We start from the raw sequence: 22,013 nt of genomic DNA, 5'->3' as shown, positions 1-22,013 counted from the left end.
TGCCAACTTCAAAGATTCGTATGAATCACCTGGGTCTTCATTCCTACACCTTCTTAAAATTATACCACCCAATTTATATTGCCTCTTCCCATTCTTCCCCCGAAAATGCATTAATAATTTCGAGACAGAATATTGTAAGGGTCTTTAATCCAGAGGCAATTCAATGAACTTTAGCAGTACATTACAATTCAAGTGATGGCAGAGCATGGACTCCTGGCTGTGGTAGGCCTGGAGCATGGACTCTGGGCATCAGTGGCAGGTCGCCAACTGTGGTAGCGTTGGTGTCTGGAGCGAGGGCTCCTGGCTGCAACAGGCCTGAAGTGGGGACCTGCAGAAGTCCTGGAGCAGCGTTTGGGTCCCTGGCCGATGAAGATGAACTCTATTTAAGTAATTTCTTTTTCTTCTTTTGAACCTCAAATGGTGCCGGAAATGTGGCATGAGAATACTTTTCGCGGTATCTCCCTGGATTGATGTGACAATAATTCATTCATTCATTCAATTCTCAAACTCATGGGCTTAGCCCCAAAGCTTTTGATGGAGTATTTGAATGCTGATCCTTTCTAAGCTAAGCCTTGATCGCTCTCCCACAACCTAATGGATTCATCACCTGATAAAATGTTGGATGATAGCGGGATGTAAACCGTCACCACCTGTCACTTCTTAAAACATGACATTAGGTTGGCTTTTCATTGAAAAACTGCAGCACCAAGTTTCCTCAGGACTCCAAATACTAACAAACGCGATGACTTCACTTGTTCCCATGCTGATGGGCAACGATTTTTTTTGTGGCTTTTGAGACCTGCTGCCAGATTCAATTCTGCTCTTGCCAAAAGTATAAAAGGCAGAAACACATTGGCTGTAGTGTTGCTCTCCACAAACTGCCACGCTATGAAAACATCCTGCAGACCCACTTAAGAGCAGCAGAGATAACACTGCAAAGAAAACACGCTGACGGCTGGAATATAATTTCAGAGTTCAAAATTTCATTGCTTCATTCTCCCTCATTCCGCTCGTAACGGAGCAGCAGCAGCTGTATAATAGTTTACATACAAGAGTGAAACAGGAGAATGTGTTGAGATTTGGGAGAAAGCAACAAGTGAAGCTTGAACCTTTGGGAGACATCTCACTAATGCCATGCGCCTTTAGGAAAACCTCCCAGTAGATCTGAGAAAGCAACTTTCTGTTGCACTTAAATAGGGACTTTTAAAGGTGGCCATTTTTCCAACAAAAAGTCCACTGATAAATTCCCACTTTTTTTGGGTAGTGATTTAAGATACCAATATCTGCCCAAAATCTACACCACTTTTCCATTTACAATTCAGGTCCAGAGACACATATGCATCAAATCTAATGTCAGGTCACACATTTAGGATTCTCAGAAACAAATATAGCAATTTCATTAACAAGCGACGAGATGCATTACATGCCTGCCACAATCAAAATAGACCAACGTCAGAAGTCACAAACTTTCAGATCAATACTCCTTCACTGGGTGAAGGGACCTCAACTGACAAAGGAGCAGCACTCTGAAAGCTTATGATTTCATATAAAGCTGTTGGACTATAACCTGGTTTCATGTGATTTCTGACTTTGTCCACACCAGTCCAATACCAGCACCTCCACCTCCACATCAAACTATGCTATTATAAGCACATCGCAACGTTACTTTTTGTCAGGTCACACATTGAGGAACCTCAAAAACAAATATAGCTACTTTGTTAGCAAGCCACTAGATAGCCTACCATGATCAAAATATTATTATAAACACATTGCAAAGTAACTTTTTATAAACAACTACTCGTTTTTTCATTTTTGAACCTATGTATGATTTAAAATATCTTTGTACGTTTTTTCAAATAAAGGTTTATGATACAAAAAGGATGATAAGGTACTTGAACCATTAAATACAGTAAATATTGGGCACTGCATACTTCTTCACAAATACTATCAAATTATCTTCCTGCTGAAATAGTGATTTGTGGCCCTAACAGTCACATTATTTTTGGGAACTGGTCGTGTAAATTGTAATTGCCATTTAGCTTTTTTGTAGCCTATTAATGATGATACACCACAGAAAATTCACCAAGGCCCCTTAGACAGCACTTTCTAGACTAAATGACTCACCATCTAGAAGGACAAAGGCATCAGAAACTTGGAACACCACCATCCCCTCCAAGCCACTCACCACCCTAACCTGGAAATGTATTGCTGTTCCTTCAATGTCACTGGGTCAAAATGCCAAAACTCAGTACTTGCAGCACACGGACTTCCGTGATTCAAGAAGGCAGCTCACCACACCACCTTCTCGAGGGCAACTAAGGATGATCGAGGGCAACTAAGGATGAGCAATAAATGCTGGCCACATCCCATTAATAGCTATGAAAAAAATGAAATAACTTAGTTGTTCAGTTCCTGGAGGTTTAAAATGTAAAGGTAAAGCTGCCATAGTGCCAGAAGGTTGCTTTCCCAGAGAGAGAGAGAGATGACTAGCAATGGTTTAATCTGAGGGTAACCACACCTCAAGCGATGGGGGAGGTTGAATAGGTGGGACTGCCATGGTGACCTCAGCTAGTATGGGAATTGAACCCATGCTGTCAGCATCACTCTGTTTCAACTAAGCTAACCGACCCCTGGAGGTTTTAACGACGTTCAAAACACATTTATCTTCATTGTTCTGTGAATTTATCTTTTTTTTTGGTGGATTGAATTCCCTCCTCCCAGCACTTAGTTTTTGATGATGTGAGGTAACTCACTGGGGATTAAAAAAAAGGGTAAATAATCTGTAATAGAAATAGAACTTTAATATTAAATTTTTAAAAATGATCACACAGAGCAGAGACTGTCTAGTTAGGAACCTGGGCATCAGCTCTCTATGCAGAAAGTGGGAACATTGAGAAAATTGAATTTCCAGAATCAGTACCAAGTCTGTGCCAAACAGCTTTCCAAATAGCTTTTTTTTGTGAAGTAGGGGTGTTAATACCTTGGAGAGTGGGAACTAAAGAATTGAGTTTTCATTTTCTGTCATTATCCAGAGACTCCCACTGGAAAGCATGTATGTGGACACCAAGGAAAGGCAAGGTGGGGCTCTGTTCTCCTAGCTTCATGAATGAACAATTTGCCAAGACTCTTGCTCTGGACACTCTGTGGCTGCGGTACCAGATGAGTTTGCTTACCATGGAAACCATATATTGTTGTCCAAATGTCTGAATTCAGCAAGTTAGTCAGAGTCTGTAGCTCTATATAAACACACAAAATAAAAACACTGCTCAGATAAGGAGTAATGGATATTTAAGGGAAAATGGCCTTGGATAGACAGGAGCAGATGAACAGTTATGCAACGACAAACATAGAAACATAGAAGACAGGAACAGGAGGAGGCCATTTGGCCCTTTGAGCCTGCTCCTCCGTTCATCACCATTATGGTTGATCATCCAGCTCAACAGCCTAATCCTGCTTTCTCCTCATCACCTTTGATCCCATTTGTTACAAGTGCGAAATCTAGCCACCTCTTGAATACATTCAATGTTTTGATATCAACTACTTCCTGCGGTAATGAATTCCACAGGTGCACCACTCTTTGTGTGAAGAAATGCCTCCTCATCTCAGTCCTAAATGGTCTACTCCAAATCTTCAGACTGTGACCCCGTTATTCTGGACACACCCACCATCAGGAACATCCTCCCTGCATCTACCTTGTCTGATCCTGTTAGAATTTTCAAAGTCTCTATGAGATCTACCCTCATTAGTCTGAACTCCAGCAAAAATAATCCTAACCTAGTCAATCTCTCTTCATACGTCAGACCCACCATCCCCGGAATCAGCCTGGTAAACCTTTGCTGCACTCCCCTGAGAGCAAGAGCATCCTTCCTCAAAAAAGGAACTGTGCACAATATACGAGGTGTGGTCTCACCAAGGCCCTGTACAATTGCAGCAACATGTCCCTGCTCCTGTACTCAAAACCTCTCGCAATGAAGGCCAACGTACCATTTTGCCTTCTTTACCACCTGCTGCACCTGCATGCTTACCTTCAGCGACTAGTCCAAAAGGACACCCAGATCCCAACTGCACACTCCCCTCTCCCAATTTACAGTCAGTCATTCAGGTGGTAATCTGCCTTCTTGTTTTTACTTCCAAAGTGAATAACCTCACATTTATCCAAATTGTACCGCATCTGCCATTGACTTGCCCATTCACCAAACCTGCCCAGATCATGCTGAAGGATCTATGCATCCTCGTCTTAGTTCAATATCCCACCCAACTTGGTATCATCTGCAAACTTTGAGATGTTACATTTTGGTCCCTTCCAAATCATTAATATGTATTGTGAATAGCTGGGGTCCCAGCACCGATCCCTGTGGCACCCCAGTAGTTACTGCCTGTCAATTTGAAAAGGACCCATTAATTCCCACTCTTTGTTTCCTCTCTGCCAATCAGTTTTCTATCCATCTCAATACACTTCCCCCATTGCCATGCACTTTAATCTTGCACTAATAATCTCTTATGTGGGATTTTGTCAAATGCTTTCTGAAAGTCCAAATACACCACATCGACCGGTCAACTTTATTAGTTACATCTTCAAAGAATTCTAACAGATTTGTCAAGCATGATTTCCCCTTCATAAATCCATATGCTGACTGTCTGATCCTGCCATTGTTTTCTAAATGCTCTGCTATAAAATCCTTGATAATGGATTTGAGAATTTTCCCCACCACTGATGTTAGGTTTACTGGTCTATAATTCCATATTTTCTTTCTACCTCCCTTTTTGAATACTGGAGTGACATTAGCTATCCTCCAATCTGCAGGGACTGTTCCAGACTCTATAGCATCCTGGAGAATGACCACCAATGCATTCACTATTTTTAAGCCACCTCCTTAAGTACGCTGGGATGTAGATTATCAGGCCCTGGGGATTTATCGGCCTTCAATCCCATCAATTTACCACCACCATTTCTCTAGTAAAATTGATCTCCCTCAATTCTTCCCTCTCACTAATCTTGCATTCTCCAACACTTCTGGTATCTGATTTATGTCCTCTTTTGTGAAGACAGAACCAAAGTACGTATTTAGTTGCTCAGCCATTTCTTTGTCCCCTATCATCCATTCCCCCATTTGTGTCTGTAGGGGACCTACAGACAATCCACATTCCAGGATTCACAAAAATGTCATTCTGCCTACCTCACCGAATTGTATCAATTCTGTGTCAAAGATTCAAAGTGCAGGCTCTAATGAAGCTGGACCAGTATCTTTTGAGAAAGAAGCATTGAGGGTTATGGAGTAATATTGCTTTTCCTTTGCAAGTGGTAGAGGGAAAAAATGTCCGAGTGAAACTGGTTAACAATTAGAGGGCATGTGTAATTATTAAAGAGTAGAATGCTGTCTATGTTACAACAGTGACTGTATTTCAGAAGTACGTCATCAGCTATAAAGGATGTTGGAAAGTCCCCACATTGCAAAAGGAGCGGTTTAAAAAAGGTCTAGGCCCGAAACGTCAGCCTTTCTGTTCCTATGATGCTGCTTAGCCTGCTGTGTTCATCCAGCTCTGCACCTTGTTGTCTCTAAAAAAAAATGTAAGCCTTCTTAAAGTATCTATAGGCATTGGATAGAGTGATTGGATGGATTAATTGTCCTTTCTTTGCTTCAGATTTTGTACACTTCTGCCGTTAAAACAGAACACTATCAAAGCTAAGCATTACTTTTATATAACAGAAGAGCTTCAAGATTTTCCAGGCTGCATGACAGAACAGCTATTCTGGGCAAAGTACTTCAAAGCAGTACCTGTTAAAGACAAAAACTGAGTAAAGGTACAATGAAGAACTATACCTACCCCTTCTCCTTCAAATTAGGCAGGCAGAATTTTCTAAGAAGCTAAAAATAGAGAATACCAGGGACAGACAGCCATTAATTGAGCAGGCAACTGGATTAACAGGATGGAGGAGAGGCTCCTTGTTAGGCAAATAAATGAGAATGAAGGTTACAGCTCATCAAAAGCTGACATCATCAGGAACACAGAAACTCTCTGATGATTATTCGTTTGATAATGTTTATGATGGTCTCAGTGAAGACCAGCCTATTAAATAGAAATTCATTTGTGAATACATCATTTCCTCAGTCGATAATACAATGAACTTAGAGCACTGACACATTGCACAGCAGCTTTGAAAAGGGTCAATCAAACGACATGAAGTATGTCAGGCCTTACATGAGAAATTCGACACCACTGACAATTCAACACACTCTTTTTGTGTGTCCTTAAATTATGTCATAGAAATATAGAGAATGAAGCAGGAGTAGGCTGTTCAGTCCATCGAGCTTGTTCCACCAATCGCTATAATCATGGCTGTGTCTCAACCTATGTTCCTGCACTCTCCCCATACTAATCGACACCTTTAGCCTCTAAAATACTATTTATTTGTTAAATATATTCACTGACTTGGCCTCCACAACCTTCTGTCGTGGAAAATTCTCCAACAGCACCACGCTCCAAGGAAGGAAACGTGTCCTCCTCTCAGGGTGCAGTGGACTATCATGTATCCCACAATCCAGACATGGGTGCAGGCACAAACACCCCTGTCAGAGCTTTATACATTTCAATGCGATCTCTTAAGCCTGAGTGACCACAGGCCCAGTCAATTCAATCTCTTCTCACTCAACAAACCTGCCACCCTAGAAATCAGTGTGGTGGTCCTTCACTGCACTCTCTCTGGCAACTACACACTTTCTTAGGAATGGGGACCAAAACTACACACAGTACTTCGGGTGTGCTCTCATCAACAGCCTATACAGCTGTAGCAAGACTACCTTACTTCTGCACTGAAACCCTCCTGTATTGAAGGCCAACATACAACTTGAAATCCTAACTGCTAGCTGCATCTGCTCAGCGACCAGAGTACAAGTGACCCCAGGTCCCTTTGCACATCAACATTTCCCACTCCATAACCATTTAATAATACCCTGCTGGTAGGTTTTTTTTTAAACTGAAGCAGACAATTTCACACTTATCCACATAGTGCTGCAACTGCCATGCCTTTGCCCTTATACTCAAATTGTACAAATCAGTGAAGCCCCCTTACATTCGCCTCGTCACTGTGGATCCCAACTAGTTTTGAGTTGACAGCAAACTTGGAAATATTACATTGGATCTCCCTCATCCAAACTGAGGATGTATATTGTGAATAACTGAGACCCAAGCACTGGTGTTGTGGTACCCCACTTACTGCTATCTTCCACCCCGAAAATGATAACAGCCTAGATTTTCCAAGGAATCCTTTCTTGCCCTGCTTAGAAAAAACAAGGGTAAGAGATACAATCTATGAAAGGAGATTCCACTCAAGGCTCCCCCGGAAATGCGGAGTGATATCTCCATTCTGACAGATGTTTCAAAGCGTAGACCTGTCAGAGAAAGGCAAACCATACCTCCTTTACACTGCAGTCAGCCGCCATATTCTGAAATGTAAAGGTCCTCACAGTGTCTTTGACAGCTGCTGTTAAAAGGTAAGTCCATAACGCAAGTGTGATACCTGGGCGCTGAGAGGGTAGGGTGTCACATGGGTGGTGGTTGGGGCAGAGGGACGGAGAGAGAGACAACAACAGGTTCCAGGTGGGTAGGATTAGGGTTCCAACTGTTAAGAAGCCAGATGGGTAGAAAGGAAGGTGCCAGCTGGGTAGGGCACAAGGAGTAGGATGCCAGATAAGGAGGATGTAAGGTGCCCACTGGGGAGACTTCTACCTAGGCAGGCGGTAGGTTGTCAGGTGGATAAGATGCCAAGTGGTAGATTGCCAGGATACAGGTAAATGATTCAGTGTTTTAGGATAGATGGGGTGGGCAGGAGATATTGGGTTCAGTCGGTGGGGGCGCTCTGGGACATGAACTTGGGGTGTGGGGAAGAGAGTTCAGATTCAGCAATGGGGTGTTCTCATCAGGTCAAGTCAGGAGGTGTAGTTGCGGGTGTGTGATGTAGGCATGGTATCAGTTGAATAGATACTCCTGAGTTACAGTATGTATTTAACAGTCTAACTTTCCCTGAATAACAATTTCACTCAGTAATATCAAAGCTCCCCAAAGTCTCTGATTTAAATGTATATTTTCAGAGGGTTACAGGCATAGACTAATTAACCAGTGGAAAATTAAGTTTCCCAGGCAATTTCTTCGGAGTACGCTGCAATGGTGATTCTGCAGGGTCCCTCTGCACAATTCCCACCTATGCTGGAATAACATATCTGGCCAAGGAAAAGTCTGGGCCAATAATTCCAACTCTGTTTCCTATCTGCTAAGGAATTCTCAATTCAGATCATATTTGAAGCTGACACGTTAGAGAATGATTGAGGACAGTGAGCGAACAACAGCAAAATAAAAAAGCCAGGGTATCCTCACTTACCAGGAGCGACAGTCTGCAATGTTTTCTGATCTATCCTCTGTGTGCTGATTAAATGATGTTGACTGGAGCCAGAGAACACTAGGTAGTGGGTTACATTCTCTTCGATTGTGTGCTCAGCATCCAATAGCACAGACAGAACAGACTCCCCCTTTAAGAGGAAAAGACAAAATTTTATTAGAAACAGAATTGCAAATTGAACATGGATTTCATCACCAGCATAGGTTTGAGATCAGATGGTACATCTGGACTGCTGAATAGCTTTTACATGAAGATTTACGGTTATTCCCCTTATTTACTAATAATATTGTCTCCTCCAAGAACAAAGCTTAAAACACAATAGAACGTAACATACAATTTACTAAATCATCTCTTTCAAACTTATCATTATTTCTACATTAAACCTCTGAAACTAACTTCTGAATCACACAATCATAGTGTAGAAGCAAGCCATTCAGCCCATCGAGTCCACACCAACCCTCCGAAGTGCATCCCATCCAGACCCACTCACCTACCCTATTCCTGTAATCCTGCATTTCCCATGGCTAATTCACCAAACCTGCACATCACTGGACACTATGGAAATTTAGCATGGCCACTCCACCTAACCAGCACATCTTTGTAACGTGGGTGGAAATCGGAGCGCCCGGAGGAAACCCACACAGACATGGGGAGAACGTGCAAACTCCAGGCTATTACCCAAGGGTGGAATTGAAGCTGGGTCCCGACGCTGTGAGGCAACAGTGCTAACCACTGAGCTATCATGCTGCCCCTCAAGTCCAAGCAAGAACCTTAACTTTACTTGCTTAATAAAGATTTAAACATTACTTTGGGTATTCTGACCCATAGATAGATTCTTGATCAGTAGGGGAATCAAGGGTTACGGGGAAAGGGCAGGAAAGTAGACATAATCCTATTGAATGGCGGAGCAGACTCAAGGAGCTGAATGGCCTATTCCTGTTCCTATTTCACCAACTAAGACCAACAAAATACACGTTTAAATTAACTTTTAGCACAGAGTATGTTTATCGGTAGCTCAGACCTGAATTCTTGATGTTGACCAGAGTTGTACAAAGGGCTCTTATCTGACAAAAACCCTAAGCCATTAAAACCATGCTTAAGCTAACAATGCAATCAAAGAACTGAAATCAACTGGTCAAAAAGTTTCTGTACCCTTACACATTCTTTAATTCTATCGTATCTTGAGAGCAAGGGCTTCTCCTTCATTACATAAACAACAGTTTCTGCAATTTTTGCCAAGCTCTCAGCTAAGGCTGCATTGTATAGGTTCTAGGAGCCTTCCTGACCCAAGTGGCCACTGCACGTATATGAGCCCATTGTAGCTGAAAACAGGTCATTTAACAGTGACCTTACTATAGGGGCAGATCTTGTCCACAGTCAACATCAATCCATCAGCATTAGTCATGGGTCAGGGGCAGCATTCTCAACAGCAAGTCAGGAAGAATAAAAAAGTCAGCGTAAAAAAGAAACTTAAACTGAGAATGACTGTATAATTCCAAAGTGCAGAGGGATCTAGGTGTTCTACTATAGGTTAATGCACAGATACAGCCATAATCAGGAAGCCAATGGCATACTAAATGGAATTAGACATAAAAGTGTGGATGTCAAGGTTCACTTATACAGGGTACTGTTGAGGCCACATCTTGTATACTATGCACAGTTTTGGTCTCCTTATTTAAGGATGGATATAAATGTGCATTGTAGGAGGTTGACCAGATTGATACCCAGAACAAGAGAAAAAATTGGACATACTAGAATGGTTTTCTCTAGAGTTCAGAAGAACCAAGGTTGACTTGATTGAAGTTTGTACGGTCCTGAAAGGCTGTGATAATTTTGGTATGGAAAGGATGCTTCCTCTTTTGGCTGTGTCAAGAACTAGAGGACACACTTAAAATTACAGTAACCCTTTGCAGACAGATACTAAGGCAATTTTTTTTGAGGGTTTATGTATCACTGGAACATAGCCTCAGGAGGCAGCGAAAGTCAAGTCATTGAATATCTTTAAGACAGAGATTGATTCTCTTGTCCAACAAGAATCTGTCTAAAGTTAACTAAGGGTAGATGGGAATACAGCATTCGGAACACAAACACATCGGCCATAATCTTACTACTTGGCTGAACGGGCTAAATGGCCTACTCCTGACTCATATGTTTGTGCAATAGTATTCGGTTCAAACCCCACTCAAAAGGTCGTGAGCATGTAATCCAGACTGACACTCCAGTAAATAAAAACCCGAAAGAACTGCAGATGCTATAAATCAGAAACAAAAACAAAGTTGCTGGAAAAGCTCAGCAGGTCTGGCAGCATCTGTGAAGGGAATAAACAGAAGCCTTCTGAGGCATGTTAACTGTTTTTTTCCTTCACAGATGCTGCCTGACCTGCTGAGCTTTTCCAGCAACTTTGTTTTTGTTCTTGACACTCCAGTGTCTTACTGAGCGAATCCGCTACTGTCGGAGGTGTCATCTTTTGGATGAGATGCTAAACTGAGGCACCACTTGCTCTCTTGGGTGGATAGAAAAGATCCTACGGTTCTGATTCATCAGAGAGCAGGAGAGTTCTTTCTGTGCTCCAACTAATGTTTTGCCCTCTAACTAAAACAGCAGGGTACAGAGGTTTATGGAAATTATTGCTGTGTTTCATCACAACTGATTTCAGAAGTACTTCAATTGGCTCCAAGGAGCAATTGGAGAGCCCTGGGACATGAAAGATATGATGTAAATACAATTTAGTCCTTTTTCTCAAAACTGACAGGGATTACTGGATACACAATCGGAAATGTGAACCATAATGGATTTTCCCCTCCCAAGCCTAGGGTGCTGAGGCCAACTTTTGGAAAGGTGAGGGCCAGTGATCAATGCATGGACCAGCAATCAGATCTTGAGCCATACTGATTCGTGACCTTCAGGTCCAGACTTTGCACCAATAAGGGGACCGGATAAACTATAGTCCATACCTTTCACTAAAAAAAAGCAGTGGGCACACCTGCCTTGAAGACCTTGAAAAAGATGCAGTAAAGATTTACAGAAAAAGGGTTCCAGCGATGAGGGTCTTTAATGACAAGAATGGGTTAGAAAAGTTCAGAATGTTTTCCTTCAAAAAAAAAGGGAAGGTAGAGAAGAGGTATGACAGAAATGTTCAAAACTTGTGGGATTGAGACTGTCTTTTTTTAAAATTGAACTCAAACATGGGATGTGGAAGTCACTGGCTAACCCAGCATTTGTAACCCAAACCTAAACAGCAGGTAAGAATTGCTGGATCAAAATCCTGGAAATTCCACCCTGATGGCATTGTGGATTTATCCGCCCCTAACAGACTGCAGTGGTTCCAGAAAGTACCTCACTACCACTTTCTAAAGGGGCGACTAGGGATGGGTAATAAATGTTGGGCTAGTCAGTCATGCCCATGTATTACGAATGATCGAAAAAAAAGCGCATTTTTGTGGGTCTGGAGTCACATAGACCAGGCCAAGCCAAGCCAAGAAAGATTGGCAATTTAATTCCTTAACGGCATTAACAAACCAAATAGATTTTTGCAACAACTGACAATGGCCACCATTAAACTAGGAACATAGGAATTAGGAGTAGGAGTAGGAGTAGGCAATTCAGCCTTTTGGGCCTGCTCCACCATTTAATATGATCATATCCTGGTCTCAACTCCACTCTCTTGCCTGCTCCCCATAGCCCTTTATCCCACTTTTCATCAGAAACACATTCATTTCTTTCTTGAATCTCTTGATTGATTCTACCTCCACTGCACTCTAGGCAACGAGTTCTACAGATTAACAACCCTCTGAGAGTGGAGGATTTCTCCACATCTCAGATTTGAACCGACCGCCTCTTGCTCTATATCAACGCCCTCTTGTTTGAGAACTGTCCCACCGGGGTTGGGGGGAACCATCTGTTCCACATCCACCTTATTGATCCGCTTTAGCATTTCATATACTCCAACGAAATCCTCCAACATTCTTCTGAACTCTAGCAAGCACAAACAAAACCTATTCAACTGTTCCTCGTATGACAGCCCTCTCATCTCTGGAATCAAACTGGTGAACTTCCTCTGAACTGCCTCCAGCGCCACCACATCCTTCCTTAAGTAAGGAGACCAAAACTGGACACAATACTCCAGTATTGGTTTCACCAATGTCTCATATTTGTAACTTCATTTCTGTCATTTTATAATCCAGTTTGCCACCCAGAAAAGGACCCCTTCATCCCAACCCTCTGCTTTATGTCAGTCAGTCAATCCTCTAACCAAGATGATACTCTATCCCTTAACACCTTGGAATCTGACCTTCTGGATTAGTCTTTTATGCAGCGCCTTGTCAAATGCCTTCTGAAAGTCTAAATATACCACATCCACTGGATCCCCATTATCCACCTTGCTGGTTACATCCTAAAAGAACTCCAGCATGTTTGTCAAGCACAACATGCCCTACATGAAACTATGCTGACACTGATGAATTGAGCTTTGTTTTTCCAAGTGTTCAGTTATCTCCTTTATGATTGACTCCAGTAACATTCCCACTACAGGAGGTCAAACTAGTTGGTCTATTTTTACTCACTTTTTGCCTATCTCCTTCTTTGAATAAAGGTGTCACATGAGCAGGTTTCCAATCCACTGGTACATTTCCAGAATCCAAGGAATTTCAGAATAATATGACTAATGCATCCACTGTCTCTGCTGCCACCTCCTTTAGTATCCTAAGGTGCAGGTCATCAGGCCCTGGGCATTTATCTGCCCTTAATCCCAGTTTATTTAATACCTTCTTGCTAGTAATTTCACCAAGTTCCTCTTGTAGTAACTGCAGTTTTTGGAAAGAAATTAACCTCTTCTACTTTGGAAACAGACTAAATATTGGTTTAGTGCCTCTGCCATTTGAGTTTCCCATTATTACCTAGCCATTTTCGTCCTCTAAAACACCAACATTTACTTTCACTATACTCTTCCTTTTTATATACTTATAGGAGCTTTTAGCATCAGTGCTTATGTTTTCTGCTGGTTTTCTTTCATTGTTCATCTTACGTCTTTGATCTTGCTTTTGCTTTTAGTAAGCATTTACTGACAGTTAAAGTTTACCCAATCCTCCCAAGTGCTAATAACTATTTTCAAATTCCAGATTTTGTATTGAATTCAAATTCGACCATCTGCCATGGAGGAATTTAAACCTATGTCCCTAGAACATTTGCCTGGGGCTATGGATTATAAATCCAAATTATGACGTTACCACTACCTCCACAGAAGTGAACATATTATAGGTTGGAGGATGGGTCAAGAACCAGTCAGCACCAATTCAAGGTGAATGGCAAACGAACTAAAGGCAGCAGCAGGAATTGCGTGCCAAAGTGTGCAGTGGAGGCAGATTCAACTATGCCTCTCTCAAGGGAATTGGTCAGAATCCAAAGTGAAGACTTTGCAGGGCTATGGAGAAGGGTATGGCTAGCAGGACCAACTCATTTGCTCTTGCAGAATGTTGGAAGAGCAGCAACAAGCAGATCAGCTCCCATCTGTTCTGCAACAATTCTAAGTTCACATGTAACAATGCTCCGAACAAGGATTAGAAAGGCCAAAAAAAAATGCACTTTATCTAGTATGACATTCTCAATTTCTATCAACCAGTCCAGATTATTAAATTTTCTTGATGTTGTCAATCAAATCTATTGATGCACTGTATATTCCACATTGATTCCAACTAAAACTCCACCCAATTTTAGATCACCATTTGCAAGCTGCCCATTTTAGCACCCTGCTCGAAAGCTTATCAATGGTTTGGTTTTCTTGCAAACAAGTTTCCACTGCATAAATAATGTTGTCAGAGATATATCAGACCTCTTAATACACCTCCTAACATTCCCATCACCAGGAGTTCAGAACTAAATGGTTGCCAGCTGGCTGGATAGCTCCATCAGTAAAGGCAATGCACAACTGTATCACACCGACCACAAGGCACCACAATTGATTCCCAATCCATAGTCTGTTTACTCATCCCAGGTTGTGGAATAGGGATACCAAAGCTGGCGGCGGGAGAGGAAAAGCTTCGAAGTGAGCCAACCACAACAGGAAGTTCACACTGCATTTAAAAGAACGTCAGCAGTGATGGCTTTTGCAGGTGAAAAGCCCTGCCAGTCGTTACAGCCCAGGGCTATGAAGAAGAATGGTCATTTGAGAAGTCCCGGAGCCTACAGGACCCAAGCCTCAGAGCTTTCAACACGACGGGGAGAAATTTAAAAAGGGAACAACAACATTTGGCAGAAATGCTTCTCAAATGACCAACAGTGTACTTTGGCAGTGACATATATAAGGGAGCGTTTGACTTGAGCCGCGATACAACTTGATATTCAATACCACTACTGAGGAAAACTGTTACAACACAGCAGGGAATGTACTAGTGCAGTTCACTGTGATCAACCACTGCATATATTTAATCTTTGGAATTTACCAATGAATAAAACAAGAGGATGAAGTCTATCCAATTATTCATTTCAAGTCTGAACAATTTTTTAATTTAAAACACTTCCTCAGACTCAATCGTCTAATCACGAGGCTCTGCCTCATGTCACTGTGTGCCTGACTTTTAGAGGTTGGAGGGTACAGCTGTGGGGATAGCTTAACAGCACTTGTACAGGCTAGAGTGAGTGGTAGACAGCAAGTGGAGCATTGACGCCTGTACTGCGATGTCTGATTGACATTTGCACACCCCATAGAGTCAAGGATCATATATTCAGGTTAGAGTTGGAAGCATTATTAACTCCCAAGTCAAGTGAAATTTATTTAATGGCACTTTCAGTTATTTTGGTGCAATTTAGGTCACTGCAAGGTTTCACTTCTTCTGAAAACAACTATTCTTTGACAAAACGGAATCAATCAGTACGGTACTGGTTTGGCTGAAATTCAAAGCCCTCTGGACGTTTTTCAGAATTATTTTTAACTGGTCTCTTAATATTTCCCTTTCCCAACTCCTTTCTGTAGCCAATGATGGTTGCTGGAATACAGAGATTGTCCATGCGGTGTGTGGTTATCCAAATATGGCCGCCAAGCCTCATCTTTCACAATCACAATGACCAAACCCCTGCCTGCAGAATGACCCAGGCTATTCACAAGGAAGCACACTTACAAAGCTATGGGAGAAACTTACTGGGGCCTTTGGGAGTTGTGGGGTGGTGAGGGAGCAGATATTTGGGAGGGAAGGGAAGGGGTGAAACACATTGCCTTCCTGATGCCATGGGAAATTTCAGTAGTGGAAAAAGGTGGAGGACAGTTCTCCTGGCCAGAGATAAGTTGTGGGGGGGGTACTTCAATAACCAGCTAAGGACTAAAAAGGGCATTCCCATTAGTAATAGGGTTGGAAGGGAAGGTCAGAGAGAAAGAAAGAGAGAGATAGTAAGCGAGACAGTGACAGACAGCAAGTGGGGGGGGCCAGGGGCTGGGGGGTGGTGGGAGGATGGTGAGGAGAAACACAGACAGCACGCGCGGGAATAAATCCTCTGCTCTGACTCTATATGACTTGCTCCCAAGGGCTGCCCCTGACTGCAGCTCTGGGTTTGGTGAAGCCCCAGCAGTAGCCACAGCTTCCAGAGGCCCTGCTCAAATGAAGAACTGTTGATGTTCTCATTTCAATAGTGAATGGAGGCAGGAAGGGTTTCCACCCTTGCAAGACAGGCAGTCATCTGATGAGCCCAGCACTGGAGGTGGAATTTCTCCTGATTTTCCAGCCTGCCATCAGGGTCATTGTCACTAGCAATGAATTGGACTCTTTCTTTCCCCCATCACTCTTTCCTGGGATGAAGCCAGCATTTTCAGCATTTGTTGCTCATCCATAACTGCCCTTGAACTCAGTGGCTGGCCAAGCCATTTCAGACGGTGGTTAAGAGTCAACCATGTTACTGCAGGTCTGAGGTCACATGTAGGCCATACCAGATGGCGATGGCAGATTTCTTTCCCTAAATGATGTTTGTGACCTGGACAGATTATTACAATGATCAATGGTAGTTTCATGGATACCTATTAATTTTCAATCACACAGTTTTTAATTGAGTTTAAATTTCACCAGATGCCTTGCTGGGATTTGAACTCACGTCACCAAAGCATTAGCCTGGACCTCTTGGTTACCAGTTCAGCAATGTTACCATTAGGCCACCATCTCCTCCCATAATTATTGTTAGAAAGTGGAGTTATAATGAGATGCAACAAAATGTTTAACCTTGAAAGGAGTGCTTTCCACCTCAAAACAAGAACTGCAAATCTCAGGTTCAAACATAGTTTCTGAAACATTTGAAATGGGTTGAAGAATCCCTACAAATACCTGAAAAACAACCTCGGAGCTTGGGAACAACAAAATACACAGGCATTTCTAGGAATGTACAATGTCACAGATTCAGATTCACTTGACTCAAGAATTTATTTGTGAATATTTTGCTTCAATGCATTGGGGAGGCGGTGTGCAGCGGTAATGTCACTGGATTAGTAATCCAGAACCTGAGAGAAATGTGCTGGGGGTGTTGGTTCGATGGCAAATAGTAATATTCAAATTCAACACAAAAACTAGGGCAAGAAGTTATCCTAAAGGGTGACCGTGGAATCATTGTCAATGTTGTAGAAACTCATTGGTCTCACTGATGTCCTTCAAGGAATGCAATCTGCCATGCTTTCCTGGCCTACACGTCGCTTCAGGACCACAGCAATGTGATTGGCTCCAAACTGTCACCTGGGCAATTAGGGATGGGCAATAAATGCTTGCCTCACCGACAGCATCCACATCCGTGAATAATTAAAAATATCTGAGGTACCCTCAATTTTCTGTTGAGGTATTGAGTGATAAATATTGAGTAAGTGATGCACTCGCAATTTGTTTTATCATGGGAACACAGCAACCCATCAAGCTGTATGCAAACCAAATTATCCAGTAATGCTCACAGGCAAGTTTCCATTTGTCTTACATAATACACCATTTAGAAAGAATCTAAAGGGCAGGTTGGTGGAAGCCAAGATGCAGAGACTTCCAACACACTTGATGCTTTCCGTGACCAGTAAGCTCTGGCTGTAAATGATGTTATTATAATTTAATTATTTCTGCAATGGTGTTCTAATTATTATTGTTTCTGATATCTTGGAGTATTCACCTGGATACTTTCTGTGCTTGTCTAGTAACAGTGAGGTTAGTCACACTCATTTTTACAGTCTACAGACAAGTGAAATTCCAGCAAATTAAAAATATTCTCTCAACTGGAGACCTCTGCAGTGCACATCCATCAAAGGCTGCTGTAAATATAATTTCAAAATCAATTCTTACAAAGCCCCAAAGGCAAACACAGAGTGATTTTTCTTCTCCGTCCACGGGGAAAGAGTTTGATTTTCAGTCATATCGCAGATAAATCCAGTAACTCAAATGTATGCCGTATCTTACTACAGTGTGGCAATACACTGACTGCACAAAACTATGTGTCAACATAAAGACAGAAAAATGAAAAATTGGCCAATATGTCCTCTAAAAGCAGAAAACCACAGGAAATTAGTATTTCCAGCTTCTTTGGAAGTAGCCATCAAAACTTCGATTTGAAATTTCAAAAACAGCATTTGGCCCAAAGTATCAATAAAACAAAACGTCTCAACATTTTTCCAACTTGTGCAAGCTCGTTCTCGGAGATGAGGCAGGTTAACCCCTCCTTCTCATTTGGGTAACTTTTCCCTTTTCCAATATACCCATATTTCCCACAGCAGGAACATTCAAAGTTTAGGTCCTCAAGGGTTGTTTAACTGTGGGGCATGAAGGCTTATAGGTGAGATATAAAGTTTGATCTCTGCTTCTAATAATTCCCATATATCACAATCTGTTAAAGCAAAAGGTGATCCTAGCAAATCCATTTCAGATTTAACCACTTATGAACTACTAGTAGTAAGAACCACACTTCTGTACATTCAAAACCAGAGAATCTAAACACAAGTAACCAGTCAATAATAAATTATTAACATAGATAGAGCCAAGTGGTCTTGGTCAAAACTGACAAACGACCGCTTCAACACCTTCATCTAAAATAAATACTTCAAAATAACCTTTAAAATCTCTGCTGAGAGTTTGATTTTACTATCGTTCTGTACTTTATAAATAGAAAATACCATTACAATTCCAATATTAGGACAACTGATGAGGCCTCCCAAAAAGACACTTCCCACAGAAAAAACAGACACTGGTAATAAATTGCTTTCAATCATCTTGAAATGCATTGGTGCCATAGTCTTTGTGGTGTTTATTAGTGCAAGGAACAGAGGTGAAACCATTTCCAGTTTTGTAAAGGATTCCATTGCACTTTTCCATCACCTAAAGAACATTAAGGAGTTCCCCAACCCCCACCAGCCACCCCAACACACAGTCATTAAAACGTCGATGGAATCTTGCCGAGTGCTACATTGCTACAAGACATGCCAACAAAACAACAGTGACCACATTCAGTCCCTAGCTGGGAGACTAGGTGCCCCATTTAACAGGATTATATTTTTAGTTGAACTGCAAGTACAAAGCCTGACCAACACCTGAAAGAACTTTCAAAGTCACTGGCGGCAGCATCAAGTGCAGATGTCCATACATTTCCCAGTCAGCCTAACCAGAGGAAGTGCAACTTAGAAATCTGTTCACACAATAGTCCCGCACTCTGCACCAGACACACAAATGTGATTTTCTTTTTGTTCATCTGTTGGAACAGACTATCACACCACCCATCAGAACCACTGCTAGTCTGCAAAGGCATTGTGACAGTCGGGAATAATGAATAATGGACAGTAAATTGTCATGAAAATTTGTCAAAACCGTATGTTTGGTTGGAAGAATATGAATATTGAACTGATAAAACTTTCAGAAGGTAAATACTTGGCAATTTTAAAGCTTTTTCATGACCAGTGGACATCTCAAAATACACTACAGCGAATTAGATGCTGTTGGAGGGTAACCATCATTGGAACATAGGAAACATAGCAAGCCAGTTTATTTACAGCAAGCTCATCAACAGTGATATAATTTCTCTCGGTGGACACCAGGGATAACTCAACTGTTGTTCGATGCAGTATTATGGGATCTTGTACTTACACCTGACGGAACAAATGGGAAATCAATTTAAAACCCATTCAAAAGACAGAACCTTGCATCTCCCTCAGAACTGCACTACAGGATCAGCCTTGATTTTTATACTCAAGTCCTACAGTGGGGCTTGAATCCAGAACCTTGCGCTGAAATTGCTACTGACTGACCCATGGCTAATACAAAAAATACAGCAGATTTTATGTCAGTGATTTATTGAGTTTGTATGAAAAGAGAAGCTAGTAATTTGATTTTATTTTCATTCAAACATTCAAGACTTTTTCCGAAAGACTTCAAAAATGTATAAAGTATGATTCAAACAAAATAATCCAATCTGTATTTATTTTAAGGTTACTGTGAAAAATTGATGAATTGAAAGTTGCATTAGGAGCAGGGTCTGCTTTAAGAGATCTCAACAGACTGGCAATGATACAAGACAGCTACCAAGTCCACTTGGATGAAATTGTACCACATAAAGTGTCAAACATGAAGGTCATCAACTTAGACCCAGCAAGTGTTGAATAGTGCATCTGAACATACCAGCGCCATGTCGGGACTCACTGTACAACAGTATTACTTTCATCACAGAACAGCTCAATATGTAGCTGCTTTCCAACTTCAAGTGGCTGCACTCGCCAAGTTTAAATGCACACATTAAACACTGAATAGGGATTTTTTTGTAAAGTTGAGAAACTGCAAAGGGTTAAGGCTCAGACAGCAGCCCTCAAAAGATGGAAAAAGTAAAAGTGAGAAGCGAGGGAAGGCAGATCACCCTTGACATCGAGCAGTCCAAGTAAAAGTGAAGTCTATCGGAAGAGGTAAACTCCCCATTGGTTGGGGTTAATAATTTGTGCAAAGGAAGGTGATTGTGATAGTTAGAGGTCAGTCCATTCAGTCTCAGCACATCAACGTAGTGTTCTTGACCCAACCATCTTCAGCTGCTTCACCAATGACCTTCCACCCAATGCAAGGTCAGTAATGTGGAATGTTCACTGATAACTTCTGAACCATACACAATGTATTAGATCCAGAAGCAGCCTGTGCCTTCAGGCAGGAGGATCTGCCCAACATTCAGACTTGGACTGGTAATCGGAAAGTGATACCTGCACCAGGCAATGATCAACTCCAACAAAAAAAGAGATTCTATCCAACTCCCTTCGACACTCGGTGCATTACTAATCACCGAATCTCCCACCATCAACATCCTGGGAGCAGTCTATCCAGAGAAGTATTATTTGGGTTGGCCATGTATAATGTTGTGGCTACAAAAGGATGTCAAAGGTTTAGAATTCTGTAGCAGGTAACTCACTTCCTGTCTCTCCAGAGTCGGTCCACCATCTACATGGCAGATGTCAGGATTGTGATGGAATGCTCTCTGCTTGCCTGTTTGACTTTAGCTATAACACTGAAGAAGCCTGAACCATTCAGGGCGATTCAGCCTGCTTGATTTGCACTCCATTAACCACCTTACCCATTCACTCCCTCTGCTCCCAATGAACAGTGACAACAGTATGCACCAGAAACAACTGCAGCAATGTGTCACGGTTTCGCCAATGACACTTTCTAAATCAAAACGTGTACTACCTGCAAGGATAAGAGCAGCATTGAATAGGAAAAGCATTCTTCTTTGAATATCACTGTTCCTTCAGTGCTGCTATGATCCCCTCTGTAACAACACCTACACCATATTATGTGCAGCAGTTCAAGGTGGTTATGCACCATCACCTTCTTGAGGGATAGGTGATAAATGCTAATCTTTAACTAGCAATTGTTGGGAATAATAATTATGGATTTCAAAAGCCTACAGACGATTGTTAAAAGGGAGGGAGACAGAGAAAGTGAAGGAGCTTCAGCTTTGAGATTTTGGTGAGGAAGAAGTCATTGCTAGAAATGAGTGCTAATTTCCATACGTATGGAATATCCTGAGCAATAAGATGCGAAAGTGACTGATTAAGTGGATAAAGAAAATCATACATCCATCAGATATGAATCTTCTTTCATCTTGACTCAGTGGGTGAGGGATACATTAAACCTGAACTGTTTGATTCCCTGCAGCACCAAATGACTATTAAATCAGTCAGTGAAACCTCTGATTGTACGATAGTCAATACAATACAAAGTTCAATATGAAATTATTCTTGCAAGCAACAATTGTATTTCCATTGTATACGGCTAGCAGATTTTCTTTTGAAAATCTGTCAATAAAGGGAATAGGTTTACTTTCCTCAACTATGGAAGTCATTAAAGACACAAGGGGTGATTTTAAAATTCTCTTTTGCTGAGAATGAGTTTCGCTCACTTGAATGGCTCAACAGCGATTTGGACCCCCACTCAGTGCTTATCAGTCTATTCAATATTGCTTGCATTCTTTCATCAATGTATCTCAGGCTATGAGCAATTATTTTGGAGTTTCACAGGAATTTTTTTTAGTCCTTCCATTTTCTTATCCCTTCCCGCTGTAGCAGAGCCTCAAAATAGATGTATGTCTGAAATCAGAACCTACAGCTACAGAAACCAGTCTCCTGTCTGCAACATAGTGCAGCTATTCACTG

General features: G+C 41.7%; 1 protein-coding gene across 1 annotated transcript in view; it reads right to left on the bottom strand.

Moving 5' to 3' along the window:
• LOC109910398 (A-kinase anchor protein 13-like) overlaps positions 1-20,010 on the bottom strand; it is a 90,273-nt gene extending 70,263 nt beyond the window's left edge. Inside the window, exons 1-2 of the mRNA XM_048615749.1 lie at positions 20,002-20,010; positions 8,378-8,525 (exon numbers count right to left, since the gene is read on the bottom strand). Coding sequence (XP_048471706.1) covers positions 8,378-8,525; positions 20,002-20,010 — 157 coding nt within the window. The remainder of the gene's footprint in view (positions 1-8,377; positions 8,526-20,001) is intronic.
• Positions 20,011-22,013: the final 2,003 nt, after the last annotated feature.

Source organism: Rhincodon typus, chromosome 33 (genome assembly GCF_021869965.1).
Source record: "Rhincodon typus isolate 14 chromosome 33, sRhiTyp1.1, whole genome shotgun sequence".
Classification (NCBI taxonomy): Eukaryota; Metazoa; Chordata; class Chondrichthyes; order Orectolobiformes; family Rhincodontidae; genus Rhincodon; species Rhincodon typus.
The sequence above is the reverse complement of the archived record's forward strand: the minus strand, read 5'-3'. Positions and strand labels throughout refer to the sequence as shown.